At 54.9% G+C, this 14,827-nt stretch overlaps 2 protein-coding genes across 4 annotated transcripts in view; both read right to left on the bottom strand.

Annotated features, from left to right (window-relative positions):
• The window catches only part of LOC115615650 (protocadherin alpha-C2-like), a 151,610-nt gene that overhangs the window by 96,917 nt on the left and 39,866 nt on the right, over nt 1–14,827 (bottom strand). The window contains exon 1 of one of the 3 annotated variants that reach the window (XM_030504054.1): nt 9–2,555. The exons of the other annotated variants lie outside the window; for them this stretch is intronic. Within the exon in view, the coding sequence (XP_030359914.1) occupies nt 9–2,456 (2,448 nt within the window). The 5' untranslated portion in view covers nt 2,457–2,555. Of the gene's footprint in view, nt 1–8; nt 2,556–14,827 lie in introns of those variants that run through there. 3 annotated transcript variants of the gene reach the window in all.
• On the bottom strand, nt 7,561–14,110 carry LOC115616024 (protocadherin alpha-3-like). The gene is given in 2 exon segments (XM_030504833.2): nt 7,561–8,737; nt 8,739–14,110. Coding segments are annotated over 2 exon segments (2,655 nt in total). The 5' UTR covers nt 10,217–14,110.

Below are 14,827 nucleotides of genomic sequence, written 5' to 3'. Positions count from 1 at the left end.
CCACTGACCGTCTGCAGCAGAGTGGGAGCCTCCGGCTGCGTCTCCTTCGCCGCGGGGCCGGGCGGCGGAGGGAAGTTGGGGCTGAAAACCATCAGGTCGCTCTTGCCCGCGCCGTCCGCCAGGCACAGGCTCCGGCTCTGGCGCTGCGAGTACGACCAGCTCCCCACTTCGCTGGCGCACACCAGCGTGGCCGGCCCGGGCCCCGACAGCACGGCCGCCCGCGGCGCCCAGCGCGCCGCCCCGTACAGCACCACCGCCAGCAGGAACAGGCTCGACACCGCGCAGATCGCCACCACCAGCCACACGTTCGTCGTCGTCGTCGTCGTCGACTCCGCCGACGCGCCACCCTCCGCCGGCCGCAGCCCCGACCCCGACGAGCCCGCGGCCGCCAGCGCCGCCTCGGCGCCCTCCACCAGCGACACGCTCAGCGTGGCCGTGGCCGAGCGCGCCGGCTCGCCGTGGTCCCGCACCACGATGACCAGGCGCTGCCGCGGGCCGTCCGCCTCCTCCAGCGCCCGCGCCGTGCTCACCTCGCCGCTGTACAGCCCCACGCGGAACGGGCCCTTGCCCCGCGGCTCCCACAGCTCGTAGCGCAGCCACGCGTTGTAGCCCGAGTCCGCGTCCACCGCGCGGATCTTCGCCACCACCTGCCCCGCCGGCGCCCCCCACGACGCCCACGCCCACAGCGCCCCCGGCACCGCCGAGCCCGACGCCCCGACGCCCGGCCCGCCGCCGACAGGCGGCAGCAGCGCCGGCGCGTTGTCGTTCTCGTCCAGCACGAAGAGCTGCACCGTGGCGTTGCCGCACAGCGCCGGCTCCCCCGCGTCCACTGCCCGCACCTCGAACTGCAGCACCTGCAGCTCCTCGTAGTCCAGCGGCTGCAGCGCCCACAGACGCCCGCTCTCCGCGTCCACCGACACGTAGCTCGACGCCGGACGCCACCCGCCGCCCGACACCGACGCCCCGCCGCCGCCCTCCGACACCGAGTAGCTCACGCGACCGTTGCCCGCCTCGTCCGGGTCCCGCGCCCACAGCCGCGCCAGCTCCGCGCCCGCCGCGTTGTTCTCCCGCGCCAGCACCGTGTACACGGCCTGCGCGAACGCCGGCGCGTTGTCGTTCACGTCCGACACCGGCACCCGCAGACCGCGGCTGGCGCGCAGCGGCGGCGCCCCGCCGTCCTCCGCCCGCACCTCCACCTCGTACTCCGACACCCGCTCCCGGTCCAGCGCCTCCCGCAGCACCAGCGAGTACGACCCCGCGAACGTCGACACCAGACCGAACGGCGCCGCCGGCCACACCGAGCAGCGCACGCGCCCGTTCGCCCCCGAGTCCCGGTCCGACACGCTCAGCAGAGCCACCACCGTCCCCACCGCCGCGTCCTCCGGCACCGGCACCGACAGCGACGTCACCCACACCTCCGGCGCGTTGTCGTTCACGTCCAGCACCTCCACCACGACTTTGCAGTGTCCAGACAGAGGTGGGTTTCCCTCATCTACAGCATCCACCTGCAGGCGGTAGACACCAACGTCCTCAAAGTCTAAGTCTCCCTGGAGTTGGATCTCTCCGCTATTTCTGTCGATCCCGAAAACGTCTCTTCCATCCTGAGGGAACAAGTTCTGCAGAGAGTACGAGACATTCCCGTTGGTACCCTCATCCAAATCCGACGCTGTTACTATGAACACTATAGTACCGCGTTCAGAATTTTCCGGAAGCTGCACTTTATACACAGACTGGTTGAACTGGGGAGCGTTGTCATTGGCGTCCAGCACCGAGATCACCAGCTCCACCGTGTCCGTTAGCGGCGGACGGCCCCCGTCACTCGCCGTCAGCACCAAATGGTGAAACGGCATCGTCTCTCGATCCAGAGGCTTTCTGAGCACAAGAAATAAGGACTCACCCTCTTCCTCGGTTTTTTGTAAATCCAAAGCGAAATGCTCGCTGGGGCTGAGGCTATAGGAGAGCTGCGCGTTCGCTCCGACATCTGCATCCGACGCGCCCTCCAGCGGGAACCGAGATCCCGGTAGCGTAGATAATTCCGCGATGCTGAGGTTTTTACGAGCGGCGGGGAAGACCGGGGCGTTGTCGTTGATGTCGGTGACCTCCAGCTCCACGTGGAAGACGCGCAGCGGCCGCTCCACCAGCACCTCCAGGCGCAGGGCGCACGGCGCGCTCTTCCCGCACAGCTCCTCCCGATCCAGCCGCGAGCTCACCACCAGCGCCCCGCTCGCCCCGCTCACCTCCACGCTCGCCCGCCGGCCCTGCGCCACCAGCCGCAGACGACGCGCCTCCGCCTCGCCCGCCTCCAGGCCCAGGTCCTGCGCCAGCCGGCCCACCACCGTCCCGGCCTTCGCTTCCTCCGGCACCGAGTACCGCACCTGCCCGCCGACCAACGCCCAGGACGCCTGCAGCAACAGCACCCATATCAAAGCATCCCGATACACGCCGCACATCGCCATCGCCACCGACCCCGCCGGCACCGGCCCGGATCCCGCACGGCTCCCCGCCGCCGCCCGGATGCACCGGCTCTCCTGCCCGGCCCGCGCCGCCCCCCCGCACTCACAGCCGGGCTCTCCGCCGCTCTCACCGGGGCGGAGCCGCCGACACGCCGTTTCTGAGCCTGCAGCGACACCGTGTGCTGCTCCAACGCCTCACACGCTCCCCGACACCGCCCAATCCTCTGGATCCGGGCTGCTGAGCTCTCGCTTTCCTCTTCCTCCCCTTCTCTTCTTTCACTGCTTTCTTATTCCGTGTTCTTCGCTTGCATAGGTTTCTTGATTTCCTTCTTCCTATTTCATCACGCGCTTCTTATCTTTTTTTTTCTTTTCCCTTACTCAAATTCTTAGGGTTTTTTCGGTTCTCCATTCTCCCTTTTCATTCTTGCTCAGCCCTACCCTGCTCTTTACGCCCCTTTCGCGTCACTCCTTACCTCTCTCTCCTCTTCCCTCGATGACAGCTCCCAGTCTGCGCCGGCGCCGCGGCGGATACCGTCACAGACGGACCCACCCCCGCTAATGACGGGGCAGCAGCACCGGAGCGCAGTGCTCTGCCCACGCGAGGAGCAGCTACGGACCAGTTCCGCTCCGCGGCCAGAAGTGAATTCGGTGCGGGCTCGTCATCACCCCTTCGCTTCCTCTTTTCTCTGCTTCCTTTCTCACCTTCCTTTTTCCTTTCCTTCTTTATTTCCTTCTGCTAGTCTCTCTTTCCGTTTCTCTTCATATTCTTTCTTTTCTTTGTCTTCCATTCTCTTCCCCTGCCTATGTTTCCTACACTGCTCTTCCACTTCCATCTTTGTCTGTTCTGTTCTTTACTTTCTTTAATAAAATATATTCCCAAACCACACACCACGCTCACAAAGAAGGATGGACAGGCCCTCTGGCATGAACTCTTACTCCTCTTACTCCCCACTCTTCATCGAGCATTGCAGAGTGTCCCTGAGTTCTGAGGATGCTCAGTTCCTCATCTCCATTCAGTGTCTCAAGATAACATGAGAGCATGCTGGTTATGTCTTCAAGCATCTCTTCTTTCCTCCTTAATTTTTTTCTCCGATCGAGTCTTTCCTTTTCTTCTTTTGTTTTGCTCCTCCTTTCTCTTTCTCTTTTCTTTCTCTTCCTTTCTCCACCACTTTGCTCCCTTCCTCTCTTTCATCCTCTCTTTTTCTTTCTTGCCACGCTGTGCTGTCTTTTCCTCCATTTCTCCTCTGCTTCCATCCTTGTCTCTTGTGTTCTTTTTGTCCATTACCAAAATGTTCTTAAAACAGTGCCAGCACGCTTGATATGAAGCATCATCATGCCTTTTGGCAAGAGCTCTCATTCGTCTTCCATACCACCTTCCATACCTCTGGTCACAGAAAAGCCTTCCTGCTTTCACCCCATCCATGCATTTCCAACTTACCCTCTCTTCACGATGAAAGCCACGCTCTTCAGCCTCCAGTCCTCTCAAGCACCCAGCAAATAACAGAGCAAGGCACTCATATGGCAAAGAAAAGCTCTGCTGCAGCAGAACAGAATCCATCACCCTTCTCAACAGAAGCCCAAGCACCAGGTATGGAAACCTCTAATGAAAAAGGCTCCAAAGACTCCAAACTACGCAGCAGAATCTCTCATTCAGAAACCCAAACCCATCACAGCCCAGCAAGACAACTCTCCTCGATGGCTAAAAAAGCACGAGGAACCACAGCTCCTGAGCACGTCCCACACATCTCGATGAACAGCCATTCTTCCACCCTCCTCTTCCACCTGGAGAATGAACTTGAAGATCATACTTCTTTTTGTCAGGCAGCAATGCTCTGCCAGAACAACACAGCAAGAACCTGTCTTCCCATGGACTTAGTCCCCATGCCATACACAGTTCCCAGTCATTAGCATGATCCACTCATCATACAGCCAAACTAAAGCCACCAAGGTAACACCACAGCATTTTCAGTGAGAACATCCCCTCAATGCCCAATGCATCCACTCCAAGGAACGCATCAAGGTCCCTCTTTCACTAGTCCTTACTTCCACCTTCTCAACCTCTGCCACGCAGTAGCAGGAGGGGAACAAGAGCAGGCAGTGGTGCTTTGCTGCTACAGACATTTCAATCCAGGCAACATTCAGTTAATCCAACAGAAAGAAACCACAACTGAATGACAACAAAGGATATCAGCCTCTCAAACACATTCTCTATAATAAGTGACTTACCTGTAGCATCACTGCTATCTTCAGAAAAAGAAACACTTTCAGGACAGCAGAATTAGTTTTGAGAGACTTTGTCCCTTAACATTATCTGAAATCTCAGGGGATGCTGGACAGAAAAAAATACTCATGTTCTCCAAAAGCTTTGAAAATGCTGGAACTCCATGGTGCTCCCTCATGCATCTCTATCAAAGGGGAAGCAGGTAGGAAACCTGAAAGCTACAGACATTCTCTTTAACAACATCCTCAGCTCAGGAGAGTGGAAAAACTTTCCCATACACTCATGAATATTCCCCAAACTCCTGTTACCTGGCAGGTGCCAAAATTCAACAATCTCCATCTCATCCCCTCTTTCCAACACACTCACAGCATGACAGAAGAAAAAAAAATAAGGGATGGACACTTTCACTATAGAGAAGAAAACAGAAGGAACCCATTCCATCTACTGCAACAGAAGGCTTGCTGACATCTCGATTACAAAGAGCACTTCTTCCCCTCCCTCACAAGACTAAGACCAGAAAGATGATACAAATTTTGAAAAGATTCTGTTTGATCAACAACGTTCCATGTCAAAACCAAATGATTGCAGGCATGCACAGAAGTTATCTTCAAAAGCAGTAATGCCACAGCTAACATCAGGCTGCAACGATATGTAGAACTCCTGTAGCGCCTGAGTGGATCCCAAGAGAGAAGCCCTGTGCACCAGGCTTCTTCTCAAGGTTATCTACTTGCATCTTCTATCCTCTGCCATGGGAAATGTGACCTCCACAGCTAACAGAAATTCTCCAGTTCTTCCCCAATGACACAGACTGCATTCTCCCCAGCAGATCCATTTCTCTCAGGCAACACTTATCCCTGCTTAAGGTCACACACCATGTGACGCAGACACAGGCCCTACTCAGTGTCATCACTGCCACAACACCCAGACGTTGCTCCACCACAAAAACATGCCTCAGCTCTAAAACCCTCTCACGTCATGACCCAGGTCTTCACACATACTCATCTTCCCTCATGTTTGGCACCACAACATATGGAGTGATGTCTTTTCTGCACACTAAGGTTCAAATTGAAATGGAGCTCTTAAAAACGTTTTGATTGGAGCTCTGGCACCTCTGACCCCAGGCCACATGGATCTTATTCTTCAGGAGAACTACACCAAATTCTAGAAAACCAGAGCTGAGCATGTATGTCCAGACATCAGAATGAGCCACATGTGACAACAGGACACACCATCCCTACCAAGGCTGATGGTGCAAGTCCATAAATAGGGGAAGCCGAGCACACAGAGATTACACCCACCTCCTCATGTGTCCTGAGAAATCCTGCCTCAGTAGGACCAACTAACCATCATGGCAACTTCAACACCAGTGGAAATGCTGTAGATGGCCACCACTACACAAGGACAGCAGGTTGAAACACTGCCTTCCCACAACAACTTTCCCAGAACAGCAGCGAAAAGGTTCACCAGACAGTATTCAGTAGGCAGCATCCCACCAGCTCTTACCCAACACATTTCCTACAGCAGCCAGCAACAACACAAGGGACTATCCCTGGTGGGAGATATTCTCAAACTCAAAAGACATTCTTGGCATTTTACTATCACACACTATCTCAAGATCCAGAAGGCCTCCAACTCCAGACATGCTGGGAGCCTGGGAAAGGACCCTGGGCAGGAACAGTCTGTGCCCTTCCTGTTTCATGCTTTTCTTTGGGTAGCTCCCACTTCTCTCTGGGAGATGTGTTCTGAGGACAAGAAAGTCATCCGCCACTACTGCCTTACCACATGGCCCATGGTCTTCCCAAAGATTTCCAGTTCAGGCAAGTCTTCCCACTGCTCAAGGTCACCCTTCATCCCATCAGGTGCACAGGCCCTATTCAAGGCCACTGCCACATTCACCTCCTTGACATGCCTCTGTTTTACTGCACAAATCAGAGCTCACTCCAGCATTTGGGGACCCTTCCAAACAGTGAGACCGCTTTAAAAAAACTACATGCCAATTGTATCACACAGACTGTGCGCAGTGCACTTTCATGTTCAAAAGGTGATAACTGAAAAGCTCTAAATTGCGATGGAATTCATTATGTTCTTGACAAAACAACCCAAATGTTGGCAATCCCCCCAGTGTTAACAGATTATATTGGTTCTGTAGGACAATTTGGATTTAGGGTTTGTTATCCGGGGGTTCTGTTTGATTTTTCCCTTTGTAAGTGTGTGGCTGCTGATGCAAATATTGAAAGAACATCAAAGTGGCCCAGTGTATGTCACGCCACTTCACTGGTCAGGAGTAGAAATCAATAACTGTTGCCATTAATGAGACCCTCATAAAAACCATGCAGATAATGTCATACATGCTGTGTTCGGCAGACTCTCTTTAATTGACCTTTCAAGTTTTGTTATCTCTGATGGAACTGATCCACATTTTGGAACTCATGAGCACAGCACAACATTACAATGCTACCTAATGTTCAGGAGAATTTGGGGTCCTTATAAGAGAAGGTTTCCAGTTCTTCCCTGAGCCTGTCAATGCTGATAACACACATAGTGAAAGACCATCCAAAATGCCAGGAATGGAAATCTACAGCATGATTCAGGGATGCAGAAATACAAAAGGAAACTTGCCATATCTAACAAGTACAGTGCATCGCAGTCCGCTGCCTGAAAACTTTACCCTACTGAACAGAGTTAGAATATCCTTGCAAAAGCACATGGAAGAAGTCTAAAACGCCTCCATCACTTTCATTATAGCTCTGATGAGGGAATTAAAATGGACAAAATCCACCACAGGTAGGGAAACTCCTGAAATCCCACGTCACCTAGCATCACTGCTCTTGCACATGAGAATCAGAGAAGATGGTAAGACACTCCACATAACACCAGAGATTGCCTTTAGGGGAGATCATTCCCTTCACCCCCATCAAAAAGAGCTGGGGTACTACAGCCAGGACACAAAGGCAGATGCCAAGATGCCCACACAGCACCCACAGCCTTGAGTCCCGGGGACTGAGACCGGCTCACACCAGCGCCTGCCCAGCGGCCGGACGGGCGAGAAGGGCAAAAGGAGCAGAGAGCGTCGGGGGAAGGGAAGAGAAACGAGGAAAAGAGGAAGAGAGCGCCACTGACCGTCTGCAGCAGAGTGGGAGCCTCCGGCTGCGTCTCCTTCGCCGCGGGGCCGGGCGGCGGAGGGAAGTTGGGGCTGAAAACCATCAGGTCGCTCTTGCCCGCGCCGTCCGCCAGGCACAGGCTCCGGCTCTGGCGCTGCGAGTACGACCAGCTCCCCACTTCGCTGGCGCACACCAGCGTGGCCGGCCCGGGCCCCGACAGCACGGCCGCCCGCGGCGCCCAGCGCGCCGCCCCGTACAGCACCACCGCCAGCAGGAACAGGCTCGACACCGCGCAGATCGCCACCACCAGCCACACGTTCGTCGTCGTCGTCGTCGTCGACTCCGCCGACGCGCCACCCTCCGCCGGCCGCAGCCCCGACCCCGACGAGCCCGCGGCCGCCAGCGCCGCCTCGGCGCCCTCCACCAGCGACACGCTCAGCGTGGCCGTGGCCGAGCGCGCCGGCTCGCCGTGGTCCCGCACCACGATGACCAGGCGCTGCCGCGGGCCGTCCGCCTCCTCCAGCGCCCGCGCCGTGCTCACCTCGCCGCTGTACAGCCCCACGCGGAACGGGCCCTTGCCCCGCGGCTCCCACAGCTCGTAGCGCAGCCACGCGTTGTAGCCCGAGTCCGCGTCCACCGCGCGGATCTTCGCCACCACCTGCCCCGCCGGCGCCCCCCACGACGCCCACGCCCACAGCGCCCCCGGCACCGCCGAGCCCGACGCCCCGACGCCCGGCCCGCCGCCGACAGGCGGCAGCAGCGCCGGCGCGTTGTCGTTCTCGTCCAGCACGAAGAGCTGCACCGTGGCGTTGCCGCACAGCGCCGGCTCCCCCGCGTCCACTGCCCGCACCTCGAACTGCAGCACCTGCAGCTCCTCGTAGTCCAGCGGCTGCAGCGCCCACAGACGCCCGCTCTCCGCGTCCACCGACACGTAGCTCGACGCCGGACGCCCCGCCGCCGCCCTCCGACACCGAGTAGCTCACGCGACCGTTGCCCGCCTCGTCCGGGTCCCGCGCCCACAGCCGCGCCAGCTCCGCGCCCGCCGCGTTGTTCTCCCGCGCCAGCACCGTGTACACGGCCTGCGCGAACGCCGGCGCGTTGTCGTTCACGTCCGACACCGGCACCCGCAGACCGCGGCTGGCGCGCAGCGGCGGCGCCCCGCCGTCCTCCGCCCGCACCTCCACCTCGTACTCCGACACCCGCTCCCGGTCCAGCGCCTCCCGCAGCACCAGCGAGTACGACCCCGCGAACGTCGACACCAGACCGAACGGCGCCGCCGGCCACACCGAGCAGCGCACGCGCCCGTTCGCCCCCGAGTCCCGGTCCGACACGCTCAGCAGAGCCACCACCGTCCCCACCGCCGCGTCCTCCGGCACCGGCACCGACAGCGACGTCACCCACACCTCCGGCGCGTTGTCGTTCACGTCCAGCACCTCCACCACCATCTTGCAGTGACCCGACAGAGGGGGAGTCCCCTGATCTGTCGCTTCGATTTGTATCTCGTATGAACGAACGTCTTCAAAGTCCAAGGCGCCCGTCAGACCGATCTCCCCCGTTTTCGGGTTCAAAAGAAAAAGATTTAATCCCTTTTGGGGAAAAGTATTGCTCGCTGCGAAGGTCACTTCAGCATTGCTCCCCGCATCCGGATCCGTGGCGTTCAACCGCGCCACTAACGTCCCTTCCTCAGCGTCTTCCCGCAGCTGCACTTTATACACCGACTGCTTGAACTGAGGAGCATTGTCGTTGGCGTCCAGCACCGAGATCACCAGCTCCACTGTTCCCGTTAGCGGCTGCCGGCCCCCGTCACTCGCCGTCAGTACCAGATGGTGAACCGGCACCGTCTCTCGATCCAGAGGCTTCCTAAGCACCAAGAAAAGAGATTCTCGGTATTCTTCACTCCGCTGTAAATCCAAAGCGAAATGCTCGCTGGGGCTGAGGCTATAGGACAGCTGCGCGTTCGCTCCGACATCTGCATCTGACGCGCCCTCAAGCGGGAACCGAGACCCCGGCATCGTAGATAATTCCGCGATGCTGAGATTTTTGCGGGCGGCGGGGAAGACCGGGGCGTTGTCGTTGATGTCGGTAACCTCCAGCTCCACGTGGAAGACGCGCAGCGGCCGCTCCACCAGCACCTCCAGGCGCAGGGCGCACGGCGCGCTCTTCCCGCACAGCTCCTCCCGGTCCAGCCGCGAGCTCACCACCAGCGCCCCGCTCGCCCCGCTCACCTCCACGCTCGCCCGCCGGCCCTGCGCCACCAGCCGCAGACGACGCGCCTCCGGCTCGCCCGCCTCCAGGCCCAGGTCCTGCGCCAGCCGGCCCACCACCGTCCCGGCCTTCGCTTCCTCCGGCACCGAGTACCGCACCTGCCCGCCGACCAACGCCCAGTACGCCTGCAGCAACAGCAGCCGCACCAACACACCACGATACACGCCCAGCTCCATAGCCTCCGCCGCCGGCGGCACCGTTCCGGGCCCCTCACGGCTCCCCGCCGCCGCCCGGATGCACCGGCTCTCCTGCCCGGCCCGCGCCGCCCCCCCGCGCTCACAGCCGGGCTCTCCGCCGCTCTCACCGGGGCGGAGCCTCCGACACGCCGTTTCTGAGCCTGCAGCGACACCGTGTGCTGCTCCAACGCCTCACACGCTCCCCGACACTGCCCAAGCCTCCGGACCCGGGCTGCTCCGCTCTAGTTTGCCTGTTTCTCCCTTTCTCCTCTTTCGTTGTCTTCTTCTTTTCCATATTCCTTTTTCTTTGCTTGCACACATTCCTTTCTTTTCTTCTTCCTATTTCATCTCTTCCTTCTTCTCTTTTTTTTTTTGTTCTTACTTAAATTACCAAGTTTTCATCAGTTCTCCATTCTCCCTTTTCATTCTTGCTCAGCGCTACCCTGCTCTTTCCGCTTTTTATATTTCTTCCCGACTCTTCTCTCTCCTTTACCCTGCTGACATCTCCTCAGTCTCCTCCGGTGCTGCGGGGGACATCGTCAAAGACGGACCCAACTCCTCTAACGACAGGGCAGCAACGCCGGAGCGCGGTGCTCTTCCCACGGGAGGAGCTGCTACAGATCAGCTCCGCTCCGCGACCTCAAGTGACGTCGGTGCTGGTTCGCCACCACCCATACCGTGTCTTCCCGTTTTCTTCCTTTCATTCTTCTTTTCTTTCTCTCTTCATCTCTCCTTTTCTTCTTCAGTTCCTCACTGCTTTTCTACTTCCTCCCTGCTTTGTACTTTCTTCCTTGCTTGCTGCCTTTCCTTCTTCAGTTCCTTCTGCTACCCTTTTTAATTCCCTTTTTCTCTATCTTCTTATTACCTGTCTTCTACCTTCTCTTCACGTGCCTATTTTTACCTCTCTTTCTCTTCTGTTTCAACCTTTGACTCTTATGTTTGCTTCTTCCTTTACTAAATTATTTTCCCAAAGTCCACACCATGCTTGCAGTAAGGACAGACAGGCCTTCTCAGGGACTCTTACACCCCTTCCTCACCACTCCTCATCAAGCTTGACACTGTCCATGAGTACCTAGGATGTTAAGTTCCTCAACTTCATTCTGCAACTCCAGGTAGCATCAGTTCATGCTGTTAATCTCAATCATCTCTTCTTCCTTTTTTCTTTTCTCCTTTCAGCGATTCCTTCCTTTCCTTCTTTTGTTTTGCTGCTACTTTCTCTTTCTGTCTTTCACTCTTTTCTCACTTCCTCTCTTCCTTTTCCTTTCTTGCCCTGCTTTGCTCGATCTTTGCCTCCACTTCTCTTCTGCATCCATCCTTGTCTCTTCTCTTCATTTTGTCCTTTACCAAAATGTTCTTAAAATAGGTACACCACACTCATCATGAAGCACAGACATACACTTTGGAAAGAGCTCTCATACCTTTTCCCTACCATCTCTCATTCCAGTGGACATGGAATAGCATTCCTGCCTTTGTGCCATCCATGCACCTCCAACTTCCCCTCTCTTCAGGATGAGGTCCATACTCTTCAGCCCTCTCAAGGACCCAGCACAGAACAGAGCAAGGCAATCATATGGCAAAGAACAGCTATTCTACAGCAGAACAGAATCCACCACCCTCAGAAACACAATCCCAAGTACCAGCTATGGGCACCTCTAACGAAACAGGTTCCAAACAGTCCAAACTTCATCAAGGAGTAGTAGTTCAGGAATTCAAACCCATCGCAGCCCAGCAAGACAACCCTTCCCAAAAGCTCAAAAAGCACAGGGGAACCAGAGCTCCTGAGTACTGCTCTTACACCTCGATGAAGAGCCTTTCTTCCACCCTCCTCTTCCACCTGCAGAATGAACATGAAGCTCTTGCTACTTTTTTCAGGCACACATGCTCTGCCAGAAAAACGCAGCAAGAACCTCTCTTCTCAGGGACTTAGTCCCATGGAATACTTAGTCCCCTTAGTCTCACTCCTTAGCATGATCCACTCATCACACAGCCAAGCTAAAGCTACCAAGGTAACAACACAGCGTTTTCACTGAGAACATCCCCTCAATGCCCAATGCATCCAATCCAAGGCATGCATCAAGGTCCCTCCTCCATCTGTTCTTGCTTCCACCTGCAAAACCACAGCCAGGCAGCAGCAGGAAGGGAACAAGAGCAGGTAAAGGTGCTTTGCTGCTCCAAACCTACAGGCGTTTAAATCCAAGCAAAATTAATTCGATTCAATGTGAAGAAACTGAGTGACAACAAAGCATATCAGCCTCTCAAACACATTCTCTATATTAAGTGACTTAACTCTAGTTTCACTGGTGTCATCTTCAGAAAAAGAAACACTTTCAAGAAAGCATGACTGGTTTTGAGAGACATTGTCCCTTAACATTATCTGCAATCTCAGGGGATGCTGGACAGAAAAAATTACTGATGATCTCCAAAAGCTTTGAAAATGCTCAACATTGTATGGTGCTCCCTCATGCACCTCTATCAAAGAGGAAGAAGGAGGGAGACCTGAAAGCTACAGACATTCTCTTAACAACATCCTCAGCTCAGGAGAATGGAAAAACCTTCCTGCACACTCATGAATAGTGCCAAAAATCCTGCTACCTGACAGCTGCCAACATTCAGCAGTCTCCACCTCATCCCCTGTTTCCAACACACTGCCAATGTAAGACAAGAAATAAACAAAGCATGGGCATTTTCGCTATAGACAAGAGAAGAAAACAGAAAGAATCCATGCGAATCAACAACTGCAACAGCAGGTTTGGTGACATCTTGATCACAAAGAGCACTTCTTCCCCTCCCTCACAGAACTAAGAACAGAAAAATGATACGAATTTTGCAAAGCTTCTGTTTGACCAACGGCATTCCACACCAAAACGAAATTATTAAAGACACATATAGCAGTTATCTTCAAAAGCAGTGACAGCAGTGAGAACACCAGGCTGCAAAGATATGTAGAACTTCTGGAGGCCCTGAGAGGAGCCCAGGAGAGTAGCCCTGCATGCCAGACCTCTTCTCAACGTTATCTATTGGCATTCTCTATCCTCTGCCATGGGAAATGCGATCTCCACAGCTAAGCAGACATTCTCCCGTTCTTCCCCAATGACATAGAATGCATTCTCCCCAGCAGCTCCATTTCTCTCAGGCAACACTCTTCCCTGCTTAAGGTCATGCTCCCCATGATGCTGACACAAGCGCTACTCAGTGTCATCACTGCCACAACACCCAGACATTGCTCCACCACAAAAACATGCCCCAGCTCTAAAACCCTCTCACATCATGACCCAGGTCTTTGCACATACTCATCTTCCCTCAGGATTGGCACCACAACATACGGAGTGATGCCTTTTCTGCACACTAAGGTTCAAATTGAAATGGAGTTCTTAAAAATGTTTTGATTGGAGCTCTGACACCTCTGATCCCAAGCCACACGGATCTTTTTCTTCATGAGAACCATGAGAACTGAATGCTAGAAAACCAGAGCTGGGCATGTATGTCCAGATGTCAGAATTAGCCACGTGTGACAACAGGATACACCATCTCTACCAAGGCTGATGGTGCAGGTACGTAAGGAGAGGAAGTCGATCACACAGAGATTACACCCACCTCCACATGTGTCCTGAGAAATCCTGCCTGAGCAGGACCAACTAACCATCATGGCAACTTCAACACCAGTTGAAATGCTGTAGACACCCACCACTACACATGGACAGCAGGTTGAAACATTAACTTCCTGAAACAACCATTCCAAAACAGGAGCAAAAAGATTTATCAGACAGTATTTAGCAGTCAGCATCCCACCAACTCTTATCCAACACATTCCCTGTGTCAAGCAGGAGCAGTACAAGGGACTGTCCCTGGTTGGAGATACTCATAAACTCAAAAGACATTGTTGGCAATTCAATACCACATATTGTCACAAGATCCAGGCAGCTTCCAACACCAGACATGCTGGGAGCCTGAGAAAGGATCCTGGGCAGGAACAGTCTGTGCCTTTTCTGCTTCATGCTTTCCTTTGGGCATGTTCCACTCCCCAGTCTGGGATATGCATTCTCAGGACAAGTACGTCATCTCCCATTACTGCCTGATCCTCCCAGAGATTTCCAATTTGGGCAAGTCTTCCCACTGCTCAAGGTCACTCTTCATATCATGAAGTGCTAAGGCCCTACTCAGGGCCATTGCCACATTCACCTCCCTGACAGTTTTCTCTTCCCCAGCTCAGGGTTGTCTCCAGCATTTGTGGACCCTTCCAAACAAAGACAGTACTTCAAAAGAAACCCAAACCAGTTGTATCATACAGACCGTGTGAAGGGCACAAAAGGTGATGACAGAACACTCTACATTGCAATGGAATTCATTATGTTCTGTGACAAAACAACCCAAATGTTGGCAATCCCCCCAATGTAAAAGATTATATTGGTTCTATAGGGCAGTTTGGATTTAGGGGTTTGTTATCAGTGGGGTTCTATTTGGTTTTTTCCTTTGTAAGGGTGTGCCTCCTGATGTAAATATTGAAAGAACATCAAAGAGGCCCAGTGTATGTCACGCCACTTCATTGGTCAGGAGCACAAATAAGCAACTCTTGCCATGAATGAGAGCCCCATTAAAAATATACTGGTCATA

Source organism: Strigops habroptila, chromosome 12 (assembly GCF_004027225.2).
Source record: "Strigops habroptila isolate Jane chromosome 12, bStrHab1.2.pri, whole genome shotgun sequence".
NCBI classification, from domain to species: domain Eukaryota; kingdom Metazoa; phylum Chordata; class Aves; order Psittaciformes; family Psittacidae; genus Strigops; species Strigops habroptila.
The sequence above is the reverse complement of the archived record's forward strand: the minus strand, read 5'-3'. Positions and strand labels throughout refer to the sequence as shown.